At 46.7% G+C, this 20,946-nt stretch overlaps 1 protein-coding gene across 1 annotated transcript in view; it reads right to left on the bottom strand.

Moving 5' to 3' along the window:
* Positions 1 to 13,729, bottom strand: part of ERO1A (endoplasmic reticulum oxidoreductase 1 alpha) — a 39,042-nt gene extending 25,313 nt beyond the window's left edge. Inside the window, exons 1-3 of the mRNA XM_083736144.1 lie at positions 13,460 to 13,729; positions 4,805 to 4,924; positions 4,504 to 4,587 (exon numbers count right to left, since the gene is read on the bottom strand). Of these exons, the coding sequence (XP_083592270.1) occupies positions 4,504 to 4,587; positions 4,805 to 4,924; positions 13,460 to 13,555 (300 nt within the window). The 5' untranslated portion in view covers positions 13,556 to 13,729. The remainder of the gene's footprint in view (positions 1 to 4,503; positions 4,588 to 4,804; positions 4,925 to 13,459) is intronic.
* Positions 13,730 to 20,946: the final 7,217 nt, after the last annotated feature.

Raw genomic sequence — 20,946 nt, 5'->3', positions numbered from 1 at the left:
AGAACAGTTTCAGGTTAAGAACGGACCTCCAGAACGAATTAAGTTCTTAGCCCGAGGTACCACAGTATTATTATTATTATTATACCCTGCCCATCTGGCTGGGTTCCCCAGCCACTCTGGGCGGCTCCCAACAGAACACTAAAAACAGAATAAAACATCAAACATTAAAAACTTCCCTAAACAGGGCTGCCTTCAGATGTCTTCTAAAAGTCAGATAGTTGTTGTTCTCTTTGACATTGGGAGGGCGTTCCACATGGCGGGCGCCACCACCGAGAAGGCCCTCTGTCTGGTTACCTGTAGCTTTGCTTCTCACAGTGAGGCCCTCAGTGCTGGACCTCAGTGTCCTGGCAGAACGATGGGGGTGGAGGCGCTTCTTCAGGTATACTGGACCGAGGCCATTTATAATGGTTGGATCCATTTACATCTGAAGGCAGCCCTGTTTAGGGAAGTTTTTAATGTGTGACATTTTAATGTATTTTTAATCTTTGTTGGAAGCCGCCCGGAGTGGCTAGAGAAGGGCAGGGTGCAAATAAATTATTATTATTATTATTATTATTATTATTATTATTAGGCTGCTTTGGTGCAGGTTTTCCCTGTTTGGCATTCTGTAAATTTAATAAAATCAAAGAATCATAGAATTGGAAAGGACCCCCAGAGTCAAACCCCATGTGATGCACGGATTTCAACTGCACCCCTGTCCTTCAGCTCCTTCTCCCTCGTTTCTCCCTGGCCTTGCTTTGTCTCTGTTTCTGCCTGCCCTCGGCCACTTGGGGTTTGCTATCGCGGTCCCCTCTCGCCAGGATTTGGCACGGTTTGCAGCCCCAGATGCACGAAGGGCAGGAGAAGGAGGAGGAGGAGGAAGAGAAGGCGCTAACAGACATCGGCAGCTCTCTCCTCCATGAATTTATCCAATCTTTTGAAACCATCCCAGCTGGTGGGTATTGCTGCCTCTTGTGGCAGTGAGTTCCACAGCTTAACTCTGTGGTGAATAAGTCCTTTCTCTTATCTGTCCCGATTCTTCTAACATTCAGCTTCCTTAGATACCAGAGATATAAGGTGGACTCAATGATGATGGACTCAAGGGCATCCTGATCAAATTTGCAGATGACACCAAACTGGGAGGGGTGGCTAACACCCCAGAGGACAGGATCACACTTCAAAACGACCTTGACAGATTAGAGAACTGGGCCAAAACAAACAAGATGAATTTTAACAGGGAGAAATGTAAAGTATTGCACTTGGGCAAAAAAAAATGAGAGGCACAAATACAAGATGGGTGACACCTGGCTTGAGAGCAGTACATGTGAAAAGGATCTAGGAGTCTTGGTTGACCACAAACTTGACATGAGCCAACAGTGTGACGCGGCAGCTAAAAAAGCCAATGCAATTCTGGGCTGCATCAATAGGAGTACTGCATCTAGATCAAGGGAAGTAATAGTGCCACTGTATTCTGCTCTGGTCAGACCTCACCTGGAGTACTGTGTCCAGTTCTGGGCACCGCAGATCAAGAAGGACACTGACAAACTGGAACGTGTCCAGAGGAGGGCAACCAAAATGGTCAAAGGCCTGGAAACGATGCCTTATGAGGAACGGCTAAGGGAGCTGGGCATGTTTAGCCTGGAGAAGAGGAGGTTAAGGAGTGATATGATAGCCATGTTCAAATATATAAAAGGATGTCACATAGAGGAGGGAGAAAGGTTGTTTTCTGCTGCTCCAGAGAAGCGGACACGGAGCAATGGATCCAAACTACAAGAAAGAAGATTCCACCTAAACATTAGGAAGAACTTCCTGACAGTAAGAGCTGTTCGACAGTGGCATTTGCTGCCAAGGAGCGTGGTGGAGTCTCCTTCTTTGGAGGTCTTTAAGCAGAGGCTTGACAACCATATGTCAGGAGTGCTCTGATGGTGTTTCCTGCTTGGCAGGGGGTTGGACTCGATGGCCCTTGTCTGCAAATCTCTGGCCGTGTTCATCTTCTTGCAGATCTCGACTTCTGGGCCTAGTGCTTGCTGCTGAGCCTACGCCGCCAGCAGCCTTTAAAAAAATATATTTTCCTTCCTCTCAAGCGATACCTTGTGTTTGGGGACAAGAGCCTGGCAGGAATCACAAACCTGATTGCATCTGCCTGCAGTGCAATGCGTCCCTAATCCAAACGCAAGACAGGAATCTGCCCAAATGCATGTCATACAATGTAAGGAGGGGAAGAGATGCCAGTTCTGTGTTAGGGCTTGGCACTTGCCTCAAGTCTTTTTATTAAATTTCCTGTTTAGCAATTTAAAATGCTCCTTCTAACATCCTTAAAAAATCAGTGACTTCCCTTCTTCATTTTGCATATTATAAATCCCTGCATGCAAAAGGCTGGGCTGGATGAATCCCAAGCCAGAATTAAGATTGCCGGAAGAAATATCAACAGCCTCAGATATGCAGATGACACAAACTTGATGGCAGAAAGTGAGGAGGAATTAAAGAACCTTTTAATGAGGAGTAACAGAGGAGAGTGCAAAATATGGTCTGAAGCTCAACATCAAAAAAACGAAGATCATGGCCACTGGTCCCATCACCTCCTGGCAAATAGAAGGGGAAGAAATGGAGGCAGTGAGAGATTTTATTTTCTGGGGCTCCGTGATCACTGCAGATGGTGACAGCAGTCATGAAATTAAAAGATGCCTGAGTCTTGGGAGAAAAGCAGTGACAAACCTAGACAGCATCTTAAAAAGCAGAGACATCACCTTGCCAACAAAGGTCCGTATAGTTAAAGCCATGGTTTCCCCAGTAGTGATGTATGGAAGTGAGAGCTGGACCATAAAAAAGGCTGATCGCTGAAGAATTGATGCTTTTGAATTCTGGTGCTGGAGGAGACTCTTGAGAGTCCCATGGACTGCAAGAAGATCCAACCTATCCATTCTTAAGGAAATCAGCCCTGAGTGCTCACTGGAAGGACAGATCCTGAAGCTGAGTCTCCAAGACTTTGGCCACCTTATGAGAAGAGAAGACTCCCTGGAAAAGATCCTGATGTTGGGAAAGATGGAGGGCACAAGGAGAAGGGGACAGCAGAGGACGAGATGGTGGGACGGGGTTCTTGAATAATAATAATAATAATAATAATAATAATAATAATAATAATAATAATATCTTTATTGTCATTGCCCCCTCTCAGGGACAACGAAATTACTTGGCTGCTCCATCCACCCAGGTAGGGCACTCCACTCAAAATCAGAACAACTATAAAGAACACTAATTAAAACAATACGGTATAATACAGCAAGGAAGATTAGATGACTTTCAAAGTCCAGGCTTCCCATTCAGGGCCGAGATCGCTCTGGAAAAGAAGCTGTTCTTAAGACGGCTAGTTCTTGTCTTCATCGTCCTGTATCTCCGTCCCGACGGCAGGAGCTCGAAGAGACAGTGACCAGGATGAGATGGATCTTTTACTATGTCCAGTGCCTTCCTATGGCACCTTGTGGCATAAATCTGCTCTAAGGTGGGGAGTGGGCAGCCAACAATGCTCTCTGCTGCCTTCACAACTCTGCACAACCCCATTCTGTCCTGGGTACTACAGCTTCCGTACCACACACATAAGCCATAAGTGAGCACGCTCTCAATGGCACAGTGATAGAAGGCAAGCAGCAGTTTCTGCGGAAGATGGTTTTTCCTTAGGATTCTTAAAAAGTACAGTCTCTGCTGCGCCTTCTTCACAAGCCCCCTTGTGTTGACACTCCAGGACAGATCCTCTTGTAATTCAATACCCAAAAATCTGAACGTTGTTACCCTCTCCACACAGACCCCATCAATCAGAAGTGGCTGGACATTGCTCTTCTGTCTCCTGAAGCTACCAACATGAGTTCGACCAAATTGCGGGAGGCAGTGGAAGACAGGAGGCAAGCTCTGGTCCAGGGGGTCACGGAGAGTCGGACACAACTAAATGACTAAACAACAACAAATCCCTGCATATTTTACATAAGCTATACCAATCGGTTTTCCATTATGACATCCACCAAAACTTTTTTACACTGCTGAATTTATCTTAATGCTATCAACGTTTCCCAGTGTACAGTGGTACCTCAGGTTAAGTACTTAATTAGTTCCAGAGGTCCGTTCTTAACCTGAAACTGTTCTTAACCTGAAGCACCACTTTAGCTAATGGGGCCTCCTGCAGCTGCCGCCGCACCGCCGGAGCACGATTTCTGTTCTCATCCTGAAGCAAAGTTCTTAACCCGAGGTAATATTTATGAGTTAGTGGAGTCTGTAACCTGAAGTGTACGTAACCCGAGGTACCACTGTACACAATTTCCTTCCCCCAATGTAGTCAATAAACATTTTCCAAACTTCTCTAAATGTATGTTCTTCTTGTTCTCTATATGTTAAGTCTGTGAGCTGTGCAGAGAATCAGACTCTTAATCTCGTGAGTTTGAGCCCCACGTTAGGCCAAAAGATTCCTGCATTGCAGGGGTTGAAGTAGATGCCCCTCGTGGTCCTTTCTGTGATTCTGTGATCTTTCACACTTACCGATGGGCATGGCTTTACAGCACAGTCTCTAATTCCACAGTGACTGTCGTCACTCCAAAAAGGACAAGGCTTCTTTAGGTTAACCTGCAGAGATCAAGGCAGAAAATGTTTCGGTTGGTCTAGGGGATTTTTAGTTCCAGGCAAGAGATTTTAACTTCTCAGGAAAAGATGAAAAAACTTTTAGATTTACGATATGCGTTCCGATTCCGATGAGCCAAGTACAGTTTTTTCTTTTGAGAAATGGTTTGCCAAGGCATTGGGGCAGGGGGGGTATTAAAAAAAAGAAAAGTATAAGCATTACCTCGTAATATCTGAAATAATCACTTTCCAAAAGTTTCTGCAGGCTAGGGAAAATCTTGCGGTTGTTGTAGCTGTCAATAGTCTCAACGTCGCAAGTGCAGTCGTCCAAATGGCCAGTCACCTAAGGAAATTAAGAAGCAGTGAGGACTGGAAAGCAGCGAAATAATTAGGGGACGTCTAACAAAAACAACAACATAATTAACATTTATATGTGTACTGGAATGATGAAAGCACTTTACATACTCGATCCAGGTCACCTTTAAAACAAGCATACCAGGAGTAAATTGAATGTTACACAGAGGTGTGTGTAATGAAACCCAATGGAATCTAACACCTGCAATGTTTGAATAATTTTATTGGTAATGTAACTAGCGAGTAAGCTATAAGGATTTTGTAACCCAAACCGGGATGGTTGGAAGTCACCATGTTTGTAATACTTTTTTTTTTCTACTTCTTCTTTTTTTCTTCTTTTTTTTCTTCTTTTTTCTTTTTTTTCTCTTTCTGCTTTTCTTGTTCTTCTTCTCTTCTTTTCTTTTTTCATGTATGTTACGTTACTGTTTTAAATGACCGTTTGGTGATTTGTATAAAACTCAATAAACAGATTTAAAAAAAAAAAAAAAGAAACCCCAACTTAAAAAAAGTAAGTAAAAGCATCATCAAGAGGCTGCGATTTTGAGTGGCAATGGGGCTCAACTCTGGCTACTTCCCCCTGAGACCCCCCCCCAAAAAAATCACCCTGCCCCACCTGATTCCCCCACACTTTTAAGCTTTATATTTAGCTTCACTGCGGCATAATTTTAGAAAGTACCTTATGTGGCAGGACAAAGACCTACAGGGTTATAAAGACTAGGGCTAGCTGCCAGAGAAACAGTTTCTATCCAATGTGATTTTGGTATTAAACGCAGTGTAAGGTAGTCTCTATGGGAGTACAGTGGTACCTCGGATTAAGTACTTAATTCGTTCCGGAGGTCCGTACTTAACCTGAAACTGTACTTAACCTGAAGCGCCACTTTAGCTAATGAGGCCTCCTGCTGCTGCCGTGCCGCCGGAGCACGATTTCTGTTCTCATCCTGAAGCAAAGCTCTTAACCTGAAGCACTATTTCTGGGTTAGCGGAGTCTGTAATCTGAAGCGTATGTAACCTGAAGCATATGTAACCATAGGTACCACTGTATATTGTATTTAATTATGGGGTATCAGAGGTTTTAGCGGGTTAACCAGGCTGGGATAGCAGGCTTGTTGGTTTTTGAATGTCTGGTGTAGATTTTTTTCAACTTCGTTGTTTTGTATGGGACAATGACAATGAAGAGTATCGTATTGTATCATATGTGATGGAAGTGTCCTATCTATCCTGCAAAGTCTTTAGATAATTCTTTTTTAAGATAACCTTGGTAGTACTACAGGTTACAGGAGTACACCAAAGCCTCAGATGAAGACTATATTTATGATTCAGCTCAGCCTGAAACTGCAGCAGCAGCAGCAGCAGCAGCAGCAGCAGCAGCAGCAATAATAATAATAATAATAATAATAATAATAATAATAGGCTTCAACGCATGCAGGACATTGTCCCTCTCTGGAGCCTTGCCATTCAAAGAAAAAGCTTTCAGGTCGCTTTTTCTGCCCTGCCATTGCTGTCATGAGATCCCAAAGGTGATGCAACAACCCCCCTGAGGAAACCGAATTTGAGAAGCTTTTATGAGCGCATTTGCTTCCGGCAAAGGAAACTTCAGAGGTGGCCTGGCAGCACGTAGGCAGGAAGGAAGTTGCCAAACGCCAGAGAGATGCAAATCCCAGCCTGCTTCTTATTCAACTTCTCCTTGTACTTCCTAGTCAAATGCAAAGCGTTGCCAACTGGGCTCCCTCCTAAATGGCCAGGGCTGTTGTTGACACAGCCTGCCAATCCGGCACCTGTTCACCTGCTGTGTTCCAGGTGGAAGGTTTAGCTGGCTGGGCTTTTCAAATGCATGGCTTTTCCAATCTCATTGAAGACGGAGAAGGTGTGTATCCCATGGGTAGGCAAACTAAGGCCTGGGGGCCGGATCCAGCCCAATCACCTTCTCAATCCGGCCCGCGGACAGTCTGGGAATCAGGATGTTTTACATGAGTAGAATGTGTCCTTTTATTTAAAATGCATCTCTGGGTTATTTGTGGGGCCTGCCTGGTGTTTTAACATTTAATTTTAAATACAGTGGATGCTCAGGTTGCGAACGTGATCCATGCGGGATGCACGTTCGCAACCCGCGTCTGTGCAGGCACGGGTTGCGATTCGGTGCTTCTGCGCATGTGCAAAGTGCAATTTAGCACTTCTGCCCATGCACAACCGTCGAAACCCGGAAGTAACCTATTCCAGTACTTTGGGGTTTCGGTGGTCCGCAACCCGAAAAAACACAACCTGAAGCGGCTGTAACCTGAGGTATGACTGTAAAAGAATGTGTGTTTTTATTTAAAATACATCTCTGGGTTATTTGTGGGGCATAGGAATTCGTTCATATATTTTTTCCCAAATATAGTCCGGCCCCCCACAAGGTCTGAGGGACAGTGGACTGGCCCCCTGCTGAAAAAGTTTGCTGACCCCTGGTGTATCCCCTCTATACCTCTAAGTTACTCTCTCTCTCTCTCTCTCTCTCTCTCTCTCTCTCTCTCTCTCTCTCTTTCTCTCTCTCCAGGAGAGAAGCAATCTGCTCCCCTCCCCTCCCAGCCTTGCAAATGAGTCACCCAGCAGACACACCAGCTGGCAGCAAGGCACTTTTGCGCAGACACACAACACATAATTAACTTGCAGAATGCACTCCCTCGAGATGTGGCAACAGCACAATAGCTTGGGTGCGATGTTCAAACGAAAGGATGAGTCAGAACGCAAGCTCTGTTAGCTGGGGCACCCCCAACTAAATTGAGCCTCCATGGTCAGTGGCTGTGTACCTACAGATGTTGAAGTCAGATGCTGGGCAGAAAACACAGGATGCATTTTCATCATGGCCAACTGGAGAAATTTAGCTGTCATCTGATAGAAAAAGGATATTGGGCGTACCAAGCTCTGACCAAGCAAAGCAATCTTTAGATTCTTATTCACCAGACCGATCAACTAATTAAAGAATTTATTATTTTTAATCACTCGCCACCAACGGAATATGCGTATGTTTTTATTTTTTAAATGTTTTTAGCGTCTATTTTGTATTATTTTTTTATTATTCATTAATTGAATTGGTATATCCTGCCCTTCCTCCCCGAGGAGTTTTTACCGCCGTTATATTTTTATTTCTCCCTCTCCCAAGGCGTACACTATATTCTCACAACAACCCTGCAAGGTTTGTCACTCAGGCAAGCAGCGATTGAAAACCAGGCCTGCCTAAAATATAGATTGCTTTCTGAAATATGAAAGGAAGTCAAGTTGCAATTTAAGGGAATGGAGTCCTCTATCAGCTTCTACAATTGCAATTTGCTCCCAGCGGTGAATTAACGAAAGCTTTTGGGCACAATCCTGACTCCGAATCCTGTCAGAGAGGCTTTATGGAGCATGGCAGCTGCAACAGAAGGTGGAGGTCCTGCTCTCATGACGACTGTGAGACCGGTTTGGGATCCACCAGATCCCAGGCTAGCTCAGCCCCCCCCCCCCATTTCAGGACTTTTCACTGGGCCCTACTGGGGGGGGGTGAGGGTATATATCCCACCTGTGGGCCTCCCAGCTGCCCACGTTCATGGAATCACAGAGGATGAGCTAACCCAACCCCATGAAATGCAATAATCACACTTTGGGAGATCACTTGCGTCCAGCCCAGGAAATCTCAGAAGCGGCTTTGCAGCACACAGCTCAAAGAGGAAGTTTCCAAACGCCAGAGAGATGCCAAACCTGACATGCTTCCTGTTCAAGATCAGTGCCGGATTGCGCATAGCTGTCAACCTTCCCTTTTTTGCGGGAAATTCCCTTATTCCAGCGATGTTTCTCACTGCTATCCCGGATTGTTAGATATCCCGCAGACTGTCCCCGGGACAGGCGAGGCTGCTGATCCCTTATTTTCAAATCTGAAAGTTGACAGCTATGGATTTGCGTATAAGCTAAACAAGCTATAGCTTAAAGGTAAAGGGACCCCTGACCATTAGGTCCAGTCGTGGCCGACTCTGGGGTTGTGGCACTCATCTTGCTTTATTGGCCAAGGGAGCTGGCGTACAGCTTCCGGGTCATGTGGCCAGCAGGACTAAGCCGCTTCTGGCGAACCAGAACAGCGCACAGAAACGCCGTTTACCTTCCTGCTGGAGTGGTACCTATTTATCTACTTGCACTTTGAGGTGCTTTCCAACTGCTAGGTTGGCAGGAGCAGGGACCGAGCAACGGGAGCTCACCCCGTCGCGGGGATTCGAACCGCCAACCTTCTGATCGGCAAGCCCTAGGCTCTGTGGTTTAACCCACAGCGCCACTCACGTCCCTTTTAAGCTATAGCTTAGGGGGGGCCCAAAACAAATTTAAAGGGGGGGGGACCTGGATGTACAGTCATACCTCAGGTTGAAGTAGCTTCAGGTTAAGTATTTTCAGGTTGACCGGGAATTAACGGAGCGCTTTACTTCTGTGTTTTGCTGCTCACATATGCACAGATGCTCAAAATGACATCATGCGCATGTGCAGAAGCGGCAAAATGCGACACAGACGCGTGTTACGTTTACTTCAGGATGCGAACAGGGCTCCAGAACGGATCCCGTTCGCATCCAGAGGTACCACTGTACATTTCCAAAATATAAGATAAAAAACAAATAAAATAAAACCTACATACAGCAACAGTGTTTTGTGTTGTGTAGGCTCCTATGATGTGTCATGGGCCACGCCTGCTAGCCTGCTCCCTAAAATATCACACATTTTGTTATGTTCAAATGGCTTTAGATACCTATTAGGTCCATAAATGACCATAGAGGATATATTCAACACAAAAAACAGCGACAATTTGTTGTTGACAAAGCACAGCTGGACATATAAAGGGCCCCCATTACCTTCAGTAGCTTAAGGCAGGCTTCCTCAATCTTGGCCCTCCAGATGTTTTTGGTCTACAACTCCCATGATCCCTCGCTAGCAGGACAGTGGGTCAGGGATGATGGGAATTGGTCTCAAAACATCTGGAGAGCTGAGGTTGAGGAAGCCTGGCTTAGGGCCTCATCAAACCTAAATCTGGCTCTGTTCAAGATGTTAAGTTATAAAGCCCTAAAGCAGAGCTTTCCAAACGGTGTGTCGCGACACATTTGTGTGTCGGCTGGAGTGTGTAGGTGTGTCGAATGAATGCTCCCTGCATTCCTCCCGGGGCTGGAAAGAGGTTAGTTTAATCTCCGGTTTGCTAGTAAAACTGAATTACTGTGTCGCAAAATGATGCGGGTCTAAAAAAGTGAAAAGTCTGGAAAAGTCTGCCCTAAAACAACCAGGGACCCAAATATTCAGCAGGTGTTTCTCCCATGTTGGTTTTGCCTTTGCCTCGGGATCTTTAGGGGGGGCGTTCCCGCGACGGGGTGAGCTCCCGTGGTTTGGTCCCTGCTCCTGCCAACCTAGCAGTTCGAAAGCACGTCAAAGTGCAAGTAGATAAATAGGTACCGCTCTGGCGGGAAGGTAAACAGCATTTCCGTGCACTGCTCTGGTTCGCCAGAAGCGGCTTAGTCATGCTGGCCACATGACCCGGAAGCTGTACGCCGGCTCCCTCGGCCAGTAAAGCGAGATGAGCGCCGCAACCCAAGAGTCGGTCATGACTGGACCTAATGCTCAGGGGTCCCTTTACCTTTACTTTCCCACCCACAACCAAGGGCAACCCCCAATGGCCAAGTGCAATGGCAGGACCCTAGCTCTGGAAAGACCTGCCCTGTCTTGAACCCGTGTCAATCTCTTTCTAGCAGTTGCTCAGGATGCACACTTTTCCGCATCCTTTTCTCACAGTGGCCAACCAAATGCCTCTTCTGGGAAACCCGCAATTCGAACACAAGACCCCTCTCCCTTCCCGTGGCTACCAGATGTGATTTTATGATCTATGCAACCCAGCCTGGGTGGGATCTTTTGGCTAAAGGGTAAATAAAACCATCAGCTCAATGGCAGCTTAGGGGCAACTTCTCAAGAGTAAATACATTTACGAGGGAGATTTCTCCTGGGTAAATACAGCCCACAAGGAGGGGTTTCCCACCAGTCCGCGCAGTCTAGTATTGTCTACCACCCAGGAAAGGACACATTTCAGAACGGCTGGCGTAACTGCTCACACGCTACGCCACCTCTGTTTACACCTTCCGCATTTCCTTCTCCACCACTCTGTCATTTGAACATTAAGAGAGTTCAAAAGAACATATTAACGAACTCCAGGCACCTGCACGCACACACACACACACACACACACACACACACAGGGAGAAAAAGCATTGCAAGTGACAGAGGAATAACTTATTAGTCTTAGTCACCCCCTATAAAAAGAACTCAGCAAACGGATGAAAGCCATGGAGAAATTACTGTTACAGCTAAAATGGCAAGCATTGTTAATTCAAGAAAAGCTGGACAGGAGATCAGAGTCAAACCAGGAGGATTGGGGGCAGTGACTGTCTGTTTACACGACTACAATTCCATGGGCGGCATCCAATGAAGCAGTCCTGTTAGTGCAAGATTTCTAATTGTACCACAGAACTGTTCCCTTGCATCCTCTCCAAAGCCTGCTCCTGAGGTTTTCAGGGGAACCCTCAAATTTAAGGGGTGCACAGAGAAAGGACGGGAAATTTTGCTCCACAGTCGAAACTCCTCGCACTAACAGTATTACTTTGTTGGAATACCACCTTATGCATCCGATTTCATTTTGCAAAAGGCACATAGACAAAATATTAGAAAACTGAGACAGGAATCTATCACAGCCTTCCCTAAGCTGGTGAGTTAGGGATGCCCAAAGCAAGAAAAGGGCACGAGGTTGAGGAAAGCTGCAATACCAAGTCTGGATCCCCTGCTCAGTCAAGACTGAGCAAGCAGTTTGAAGCAGGGGCCTGATCCACTAGGAAGTACCGGTAGATTCTCTGAAATAACAGGGTTGCCATAAGACAGTCTGGCTCTGTTCCATTAAAGTGAGTGCTGCAGGTGATGTCTGGGGCAGGATGAGGGCTGAACAGGGCATGACCTGAAATAGGACTTGGAATGTACAAAGTAACAATGAAGAAGAACAGGGGTAGGGAACCTAATGCCCGGGGTCCGGATGCGGCCCAATCGCCTTCTCAATCCAGCCCGTGGACAGTCCGGGAATCAGCGTGTTTTTACATGTGTAGAATGTGTCCCTTTATTTAAAATGCATCTCTGGGTTATTTGTGGGGCCTTCCTGGTGTTTTTACATGAGTAGAATTTGTGCTTTTATTTAAAATGCATCTCTGGGTTATATGTGGGGCATAGGAATTTGTTCATACTTTTTTTTCAAAATACAGTGGTACCTCAGGTTAAGTACTTAATTCGTTCCGGAGGTCCGTTCTTAACCTGAAACTGTTCTTAACCTGAAGCACCACTTTAGCTAATGGGGCCTCCTGCTGCTGCCGCCGCACCGCCGGAGCACGATTTCTGTTCTCATCCTGAAGCAAAGTTCTTAACCCGAGATACTATTTCTGGGTTAGCGGACTCTGTAACCTGAAGCGTATGTAACCCGAGGTACCACTGTATATTCCGGCCCACCACATGGTCTGAGGGACGGTGGACCGGCCACCAGCTGAAAAAGGCTGTGACCCCTGAAGAAGAGAGTGCCTCTGGGCATATCCAGAGCACCCACCACAACCTACCTAGGGAAGTTTTTAGTGTTTGATGTTGCATTGTGTGTTTACTAATTTTTGTTGGGAGCTGCCCAGAGTGGCTGGAGCAACACAGTCAGATGGGCGGCATATACATAATTTATTATTATTATTATTATTATTATTATTATTATTATTATTATTATTATTACTACTACTACACTTTTAGGGGTCTCAGCTTCTACAGTCAGCAGCAACACTTCCCAAGGCAGGGTGGAACCTCAGTTTTGCCTTTCTTCACCCCTTCCTTCTTCCCAAAGGCACCAAAGCTCCGCCACCCTGTGCGCGCTTCCTGAAAAGATAGCTCTTCGGGATTTACCGCTGAGTATGTTTAGGATCGCACTGCCGGTTGTCGGCAGGTTGCGCCCTGGGAGTTCCCTGCTCTCGTTGAAAGAAGGAAGGCGCAATTAGCAGCCGGTGTAAGGAGCAGCGCCTTTGGGACTGAGGAGCGCCGAGGAAGAGCTGAACCGCCACCGCAAGTCTCATTAAGCAATGATCAATGAATAATGTAATTAAGGAGAAGGAGATCAACTGTGATTTGCGTCTCCTAAAGACTAACGAGAGAAGCTCAGCCAAAAAGCAAAAAAACCTTTCCAAGGGGAGGCGCGTGGGAAAGGAAACGCGACCCCCGAACGTCTCCAACCCATCACCAAATTCAGCTCCTGAATCCAGGCCGCCATCGTGCCCTGAGCATGTGCAGAGTGCCTTCAGAGGAAGGGGGCTCCGAGAACAGTTCTCCCCCTCGGCTGTTTACAGCGCAACCCGAACCCCCAACCGGATCGGATCCCTTTCCTCCGAAGCAAACCCCGTGGCGCTGCGTTTTTACGCACCAGGCGCTCCCCGGGACCGGCGGCAGCCGAGGTTGGGGAGCGCGCGGACGGGCGCGCGACACTCACCTGGCAGAAGCAGCGCTGCTCGGCGGAACCCGGCGGTTGCGCGCAAGTTGCGCAGCCCAGGAGGAGAGGCACGAGGAAGGCGAGAAGCGGCTGCATGGCTGCGCGCGAGTAATGTGGCTCTGCCGGGCGGCTCAGCTCCGAAGCGCCGCCGCCGGCGGGGCGGCTCCGTCCCGCCTCCTGCCTCCGCCTCCTGCCGGTGGACGTGCGGCCCGGCCCGCAGGCGAGGAGCGGCGCGGCCGGCGGGCTTCCCCGGCCTGATCTGGCTCGGCCTCATTGGCGGAGGAAGCCGCCCGGCCCCGCCTGGCCGGCGCGCCGGACGTTGCCAGGCGCACGCTTGCTCCCGAGGAAGCCGCATGCGTGCACTGCATCACTCGGTGCTATTTCGGAGCGGACGCAAGCCTTCATTGGAGTCAATTTGATTCCCTCCCCTTTTTTCCTTTTCCTTTCCTCCTGTGATGAGGCTGCATTTTAATATTTTAATGTTGTATTTTAATCTTGTTTTTAAGTTGAATTCATTCAACTTGTTTTTATTATTGCTTGTTAGCCGCCCTGAGCCCGGCCTTGGCTGGGGAGGGCGGGGTATCAATAAAAATAATTTATTATTATTATTATTATTATTATTATTATTATTATTATTATTATTTTATTCATTCGGTTTGCCGAATTAAATGGGAATTGGAAATTGTAGAATGCAAACAAAAGCATACATTCCCTACAGAGACACGGAAAGCTATCCAATCTTAGAAGCGCTGGGGAAGCCCTGCATAGTTTCTAATGTTTGGTGGTTTATTATGTTTTTATATGTGTTGGAAGCTGCCCAGAGTAGGCAACCCAGTCAGGTGGGTGGGGTACTACTACTACTACTAAATAATAATAATAATAATAATAATAATAATAATAATAATAATAATAATAATAATAATTAAATAAATTGTTGTTGTTGTTGTATTTCAGGAGGGAGAAGCCCAGGAGCCACAGTTGGAGGCAGGAAATACTTCTGAATACTAATTGTTGGAATGGAGACTACAGCAAGGGAGAAAGGACTGTTGTGCCTGAATCCTTCTCCCTGGTTTCCCACAGGCATCTGGTTGGCCTCTGTGAGAAGAGGATGCTGGGATAGATGGGCCGTGTTCTTAACATGGCTACAAGCCACAATGGCTGTGGCCCCATTTGCACTGTGCCTACAGCAACTTTAAATAGGTAATCATGGCTTCTCCAAAGAATCCTCAGGGCTGTGATTTATTTATTATTTCATAAACTCTGTATACCACTTGGTTTTTTAAATACAGTGGTGCCCCGCAAGACGAATGCCTCGCAAGACGAAAAACCCGCTAGACGAAAGGGTTTTCCGTTTTGGAGGCGCTTCGCAAGACGAATTTCCCTATGGGCTTGCTTCGCAAGACGAAAACATCTTGCAAGTTTTTCCGACTTTCCCCCCCTTTCCCCCCCTTTTTCTAAGCCGCTTATCCGCTAAGCCGCTAAAAGCCGCTAATAGCGCTAAGCCGCTAATGGGCTTGCTTCGCAAGACGAAAAAACGGAACGGATTCTTTTGTCTTGCGAGGCACCACTGTATAATAATATAATAATAATTAAATAATTTATTATTTATACCCCACCCATCTGGCTGGGTTTCCTGAGCCACTCTGGGGGCTTCCAAATACAATAGTCTATTAAACATTAAAAGCTTCCCTAAACAGGGCTGCCTTCAGATGTCTTCTAAAAACTAGACTGGAGACTGGGAGCAGCTGCCGAGGCCACATAACACCGGTCTTGAAAGACCTACATTGGCTCCCAGTACGTTTCCAGGCTCAATTCAAAGTGTTGGTGCTGACCTTGAAAGCCCTAAATGGCCTCGGTCCAGTATACCTGAAGGAGTGTCTCCACCTCCATCGTTCAGCCAGGACCCTGAGGTCCAGCTCTGACGGCCTTCTGGTGTTCCCTCACTGTGAGAAGCCAAGTTACAGGGAACCAGGCAGAGGGCCTTCTCGGTGGTGGTGCCCGCCCTGTGGAACGCCCGCCCATCAAATGTCAAAGAAATAAACAACTATCTGACTTTTAGAAGACTATTATTATAGTTGATGCATTCTGAAAAACAGCCTCAACATGGTTTGCAAAAAGGATAAAACAATAAAATTATTAGGGAAAGCAATCAAAACATTCCAAAAATTAACACCAGCAATAAATGAGGGGTGGAATCTTCAATATAAACATATATATAAATATAAAATGTTTTTAGCAGGTGCCAATAAGAGTTCAGTGAAGATGCCTACCTGATGTCAATAACAGGGAGTTCCAAAGTGTAGGTGCCGCCATGCGGAAAAATCAATTTCCTACAAATGTGGAACAGGTATTCTGTGGCACCTATAGCAGGGCCAGTTCTGCAGATCAAACTGGATGAGTGGGCATTTGTGGGGTAAGGTGACCTCATAGTTAAACTTGTCCCCAGCACTTTGTATACTTGCACCTTGAGTTTGACCTTGTCGTTTGTTACAGGTGCGGTGAGCTGCTGAGAGACGCCTGTTCACTTCCCAGATCTACAATTCCTGGATCTACAATGTTTGAACAATCAATCCCTCTTCCCAGGGAACTGTTCGGGAGTTGAAGAGCAGGGAGGGGAACCGGGTCTCCTAACAACAGTCTAACAAACTACAGGTCCCAGGATTTTTTAAAGTAATCCATGCCTGTTTAAAATGGTACGATGGTGTTTTAAATGTATAGTCAGATGGGGACTCTGCCCTTGGAGTCAGTTTTGCTGGGAAACAGGTGGAGAGAGATGCTTTTGGACTCAGGTCCTGTTTTGGGGAACATAAGAAGAGCCTGCGAGATCAGGCCAAGAGCGCGTCTACTCCTGTGTAAGCATGCATCAAATTGCCACCTTAATTCTAAGAAGACACACATTGGCATGCATTTACTGCCCAGTCTTATGCCTGCTTAAACTCCACTGAGTTCGACAGAACTTGCTCACAGGTAAGGGTGGAATTGGCCCTGGGATTTGGTTGTGGGTCACAATTTGGGCAGCCAGCATTGGAAAGAAAGCACACCCTGGAATTGTGAGATGCCGGGGACTGTGTGCTGCAGTGAGCAATCTTTGCATCAGCTCTTAAATGCAAATGTGTGGGCCAACTTGCTGAGGCATCAGGGCGTGTTAATGATTAATAGCAGAGCTGTGAATGTACCGGCTGGTCTATCAAGGACAGCTCACAATGGCACCTGCAGATTGGATAAATGCAAATTAGAAGTAACTATCATAAGGTGGATACCCAACCAGTTGGGAGGCAGCCACACCCATCGGGTAGTGATTTATAAATCCCTGTCATTCCAGGTGGAGGTAACAACCCATGCAGAGCCGTCTTTCCCATTGGTCTTAGTGGTTCGCTGCGCCAGGGCGCCGGCCTCTCAGGGGCGCCCTAGTGAGTGGGGGAGTTGCGCAGCTTTGCTGGCAGCCTCCCCTTTCCCTGCTTGCCAGCCAGCTGTGCCCCGCCAACTACCATATTTTTCGCTCTATAAGACGCACCTTTCCCCTCCTAAAAAATAAGGGGAAATGTGTGTGCGTCTTATGGAGCTAATGCAGGCAGGAGGCTCTGCTCAGCGCTCCCAGAGAAGGGACTGACGGGCTGCCCTTCTCCCTCCTAGGGGAAAAGCCCCCAAGAGCCGCACACACGCTCCGCACACTCTTTAAAGGGAGCGCGGCTCCTGGGGGAGCCTTCATCCTGCTGCTCGGGAGAGGCTGCACACGGTTATCCATAAGCCAGAAGAGCAAGAAGCTATCTCAGAAGCCAGATCCCTCTTGCTGTTCTGGCTTCTGGGATTCAGAATATCTTTTTCCTTGTTTTCCTCTTCCCAAAACTAGGTGCATCTTATGGTCTGGTGCGTCTTATAGAGTGAAAAGTACGGTATGTAGCTGTCAGGCATGCAGCTTCCTTTCCAAGCCTCCGCAGGAGGAGACCAACTGTCCATTAAACTTTAATTAGTTTAATGTTAAGTAAACGTCCAGTGCGCTTCCAACGCCATAAATCTTATCTCAGCAGAGAATTTCGTGCAGCGGTTGAAGAAGGCAGGAGAGTCAGTACCTTTCAATGAAGAATCCTGGAGCAAGCACTTTGGAACTCGGGGAAAAAACTTTATTTACAAAAGAAAAACCCTGGCGATAAAGCACACATGCTTTTATCTCCGGCATAAAGGAAACTATACTCTAAACTTAACTCATATCAGCAAACATGCCCATGGCCACAAACTGAATCTGCGAGTCAGGCCAAGGGGAAAAAACACACGGCTGAACTGACTATTTATACCAAGGAACTCACATTCCTGGATGCTTAATGACTTCCAGCTGCTCAGTGATTAGAGCGACTTGTTACCTCTTAACCCTTTAGTACCAACACCAACCCCCACAGAGACTTAGGGTGGAGGCTGCCAGCTTCCCTCCCAAGTCTCTGCATCTGCATAAGACGGCCCTGCTCCTGGTCATTGTCCTCCTGCTTCTTTGCAAAAAGCAGCTCACAGCCTTCCCGGGCTGCCTTCTTGGGCGCCCTGACGCTGGAGAGCATGTCTGCCAGCATGTTTTCCTGCTTGATCGCTGCCACCACGCCAGGGATCAGGGCGGTGGAGGAGGTAGAGGACATTTTCTACACACCCTCCCTTGTTTTGGAGTTGCCGGTGCGGGTGCTGGAGGGATCTTTGGACCACGGCACCAGATATGCTTAAGATGGCCCTGAACCCATGCTCCGTACGCCTCTGTCCCGGGTCGAATGTTGTTCAATATTTTCATCAATGTCTGCGGTACAGGATTTTGGAATATGCATGCTGTATCTACATATATAAACAAATTCAATAAACACACAAGACTTAACTGGTTGTACGTTTGAAAAAATAATATACACCATTCATTGTATTGAATTGTAGATTTCAACAGAAGTAGCTCATAAAGTTCAACGAAAAATGTAGAAGACCCAGTGGATCAGTTCATTCTCTAATCAGTTTATGCATAAGGTCCGTACATGTGAAAATGTCTATTCCACCTGTCTGTTCATAGAGCCCAACAATCCACACAAAAGGTTGTTGCAGTTCCACAGAATCCTTTCACAGAGTCTAATATTAGCCTTGGGCTTCATCAGTAGTACAAATTCATATATGATATCACAGGACAGTGGATCTTATAGCATAGTAGTAGCTGCTGTTGAAATCTGCAATTCCATACAATAATAATAATAATACTAATACTTTTTATTTATACCCTGCCCTCCCCAGTCAAGGCCGGGCTCAGGGTGGCTAACAAGCAATAATAAAAATAAGCTGAATGAATACAACTTAAAAACAAAATTAAAATAAAACATTAAAATATTGAAACATTAAAATATTAAAATGTAGCCTCATCGCAGGAGGAGAAAGGAAACGAAAAAAGAAAGGGGGAGGGAATCAAATTGGCTCCAAGCCAAAGGCCAGGCGGAACAACTCTGTCTTACAGGCCCTGCGGAAAGAAATCAGATCCCGCAGGGCCCTGGTCTCATGAGGCAGAGCGTTCCACCAGGCCGGGGCCAGTGTTGAAAAGGCCCTGGCTCTGGTTGAAGCCAATCTAACTTCCTTAGGGCCCGGGACCACTAGGGTCTTGCTATTTATGGACCTTGAGGCTCTTCGTGGGGCATACCGGGAGAGGCGGTCCCGAAAGGTACGAGGGTCCTAGGCCGTGAATATACAATGAATAGTATATATTATTTCTTCAAACGTACAGCCGGTTATGTCGTGTGTGTTTATTGTATCTACATATATAACACGAAACAAGCAGGAATTGCAAACACTACAGAGGACGGCATGCACTGTACTGTATTATTAGGGGAAAGGCAGTGGCTCAATGGCAGAACATGTGTTTTGCATGCAGAAGGTCTCAAATTCAATCCCTGGCATCTCCAGGTAGGGCTGGGAGGGAGCCCCACCTGTAGTTCTGTAGTTTAAGGGTGCTGGGAATTGTAGTTTTGTGAGGCTGCCGCTCCCAGGATTCTTCAAACTGAGGACCATCTCTATGACGCAGGGCGCATCGTGGCAACCGTAGATATTCCCCATGGCTTATTGGACTGTGGTTGCTTGTTCATCTATAACATCCGCTGTGTTATTGTTGTTGACGCTTTTCCTTGGGGCTTGCTTTTCTAATGCTTATGAGATGACTTGCTTCAGGCACTCCAAGAATAGAGCAGGTAGACAGGAAATGCATCTTTGAGAAATAACAAAAGGGTGTGCACACACCAGAGGACAACAGCACTCATTGCACCAGCAGTTCTTTCACCAGGGTCCCAATTCTCAAGGAGAACCTCTCCTCCTGAGTCCATAAACACTTTCCAGTTGCTGCCAGTATCCCATAATAGAGGCAGTACATGCTTCTGAATACCAGATGCTGTAATTCACAGGAGGGGAGAGAGGCCTTGTGCCCAAATTCTGCTTGCGGGTGTCCCACAGGCTGGACCCTGTGAGTACAGGATAGCCCATCCAATCTGTAACCAGACTGGACCCTGCTTTGTTGTTGTTTAGTCATTTAGTCGTGTCCGACTCTTCGTGACCCCATGGACCAGAGCACGCCAGGCACTCCTGTCTTCCACTGCCTGCCGCAGTTTGGTCAAACTCATGCTGGTAGCTTCGAGAACACTGTCCCACCATCTCGTCCTCTGCCGTCCCCTTCTCCTTGTGCCCTCCATCTTTCCCAACATCAGGGTCTTTTCCAGGGAGTCTTCTCTTCTCATGAGGTGGCCAAAGTCTTGGAGCCTCAGCTTCAGGATCTGTCCTTCCAGTGAGCACTCAGGGCTGATTTCCTTCAGAATGGAGAGGTTTGATCTTCTTGCAGTCTATGGGACTCTCAAGAGTCTCCTCCAGCACCAGAATTCAAAAGCATCAATTCTTCGGCGATCAGCCTTCTTTATGGTCCAGCTCTCACTTCCATACAACACTACTGGGAAAACCATAGCTTTTACTATACGGACCTTGGACCCTGCTTAGGTATTGCAAATGTGCTAGCAGTTTCATTGCTGCACTACTAGATTACAAATAGTGCAGTGTGGATAAGGTTGCAATGCACTCCACCCCAATATCCAAGCAGTGTGAGATTCCAGGCATTCCATTAGCTTTCCTCAGGGTCTGTGTTTCCTTTTAGAAATGATGCACAGCGGATATATGGTTTATTGACACACATATACAGCACTTGCTGATTCCAGGGGATTAGAAGTGTCTAGCACACAACTTAATACACATACTTTACAAAAAAAAAAGTCCTAGCGAATGCAGCCAGACTTACATCAGAGTAAGCTCACAGAGAAGTGTGTTGCATGACTTATGGCAGGGCCTAACAGCATGACTGTGATGAAGAATACACAATGCCTGAAGCAGGGCCAGATTTAAGTTTGAGGAGGCCCTCAGCTACTGAAGGTAATGGGGCCCTTTATATGTCCAGCTGTCCTTTGTCAACAAATTGTCACTGTTTTTTGCGTTGAATATATGCTATATGG

This window comes from Podarcis gaigeae (assembly GCF_964106915.1).
Source record: "Podarcis gaigeae genome assembly, chromosome: 1".
In the NCBI taxonomy this organism is placed as follows: domain Eukaryota; kingdom Metazoa; phylum Chordata; class Lepidosauria; order Squamata; family Lacertidae; genus Podarcis; species Podarcis gaigeae.
Note: the sequence above shows the minus strand (reverse complement) of the source record. Positions and strands in the feature narration are given on the sequence as shown.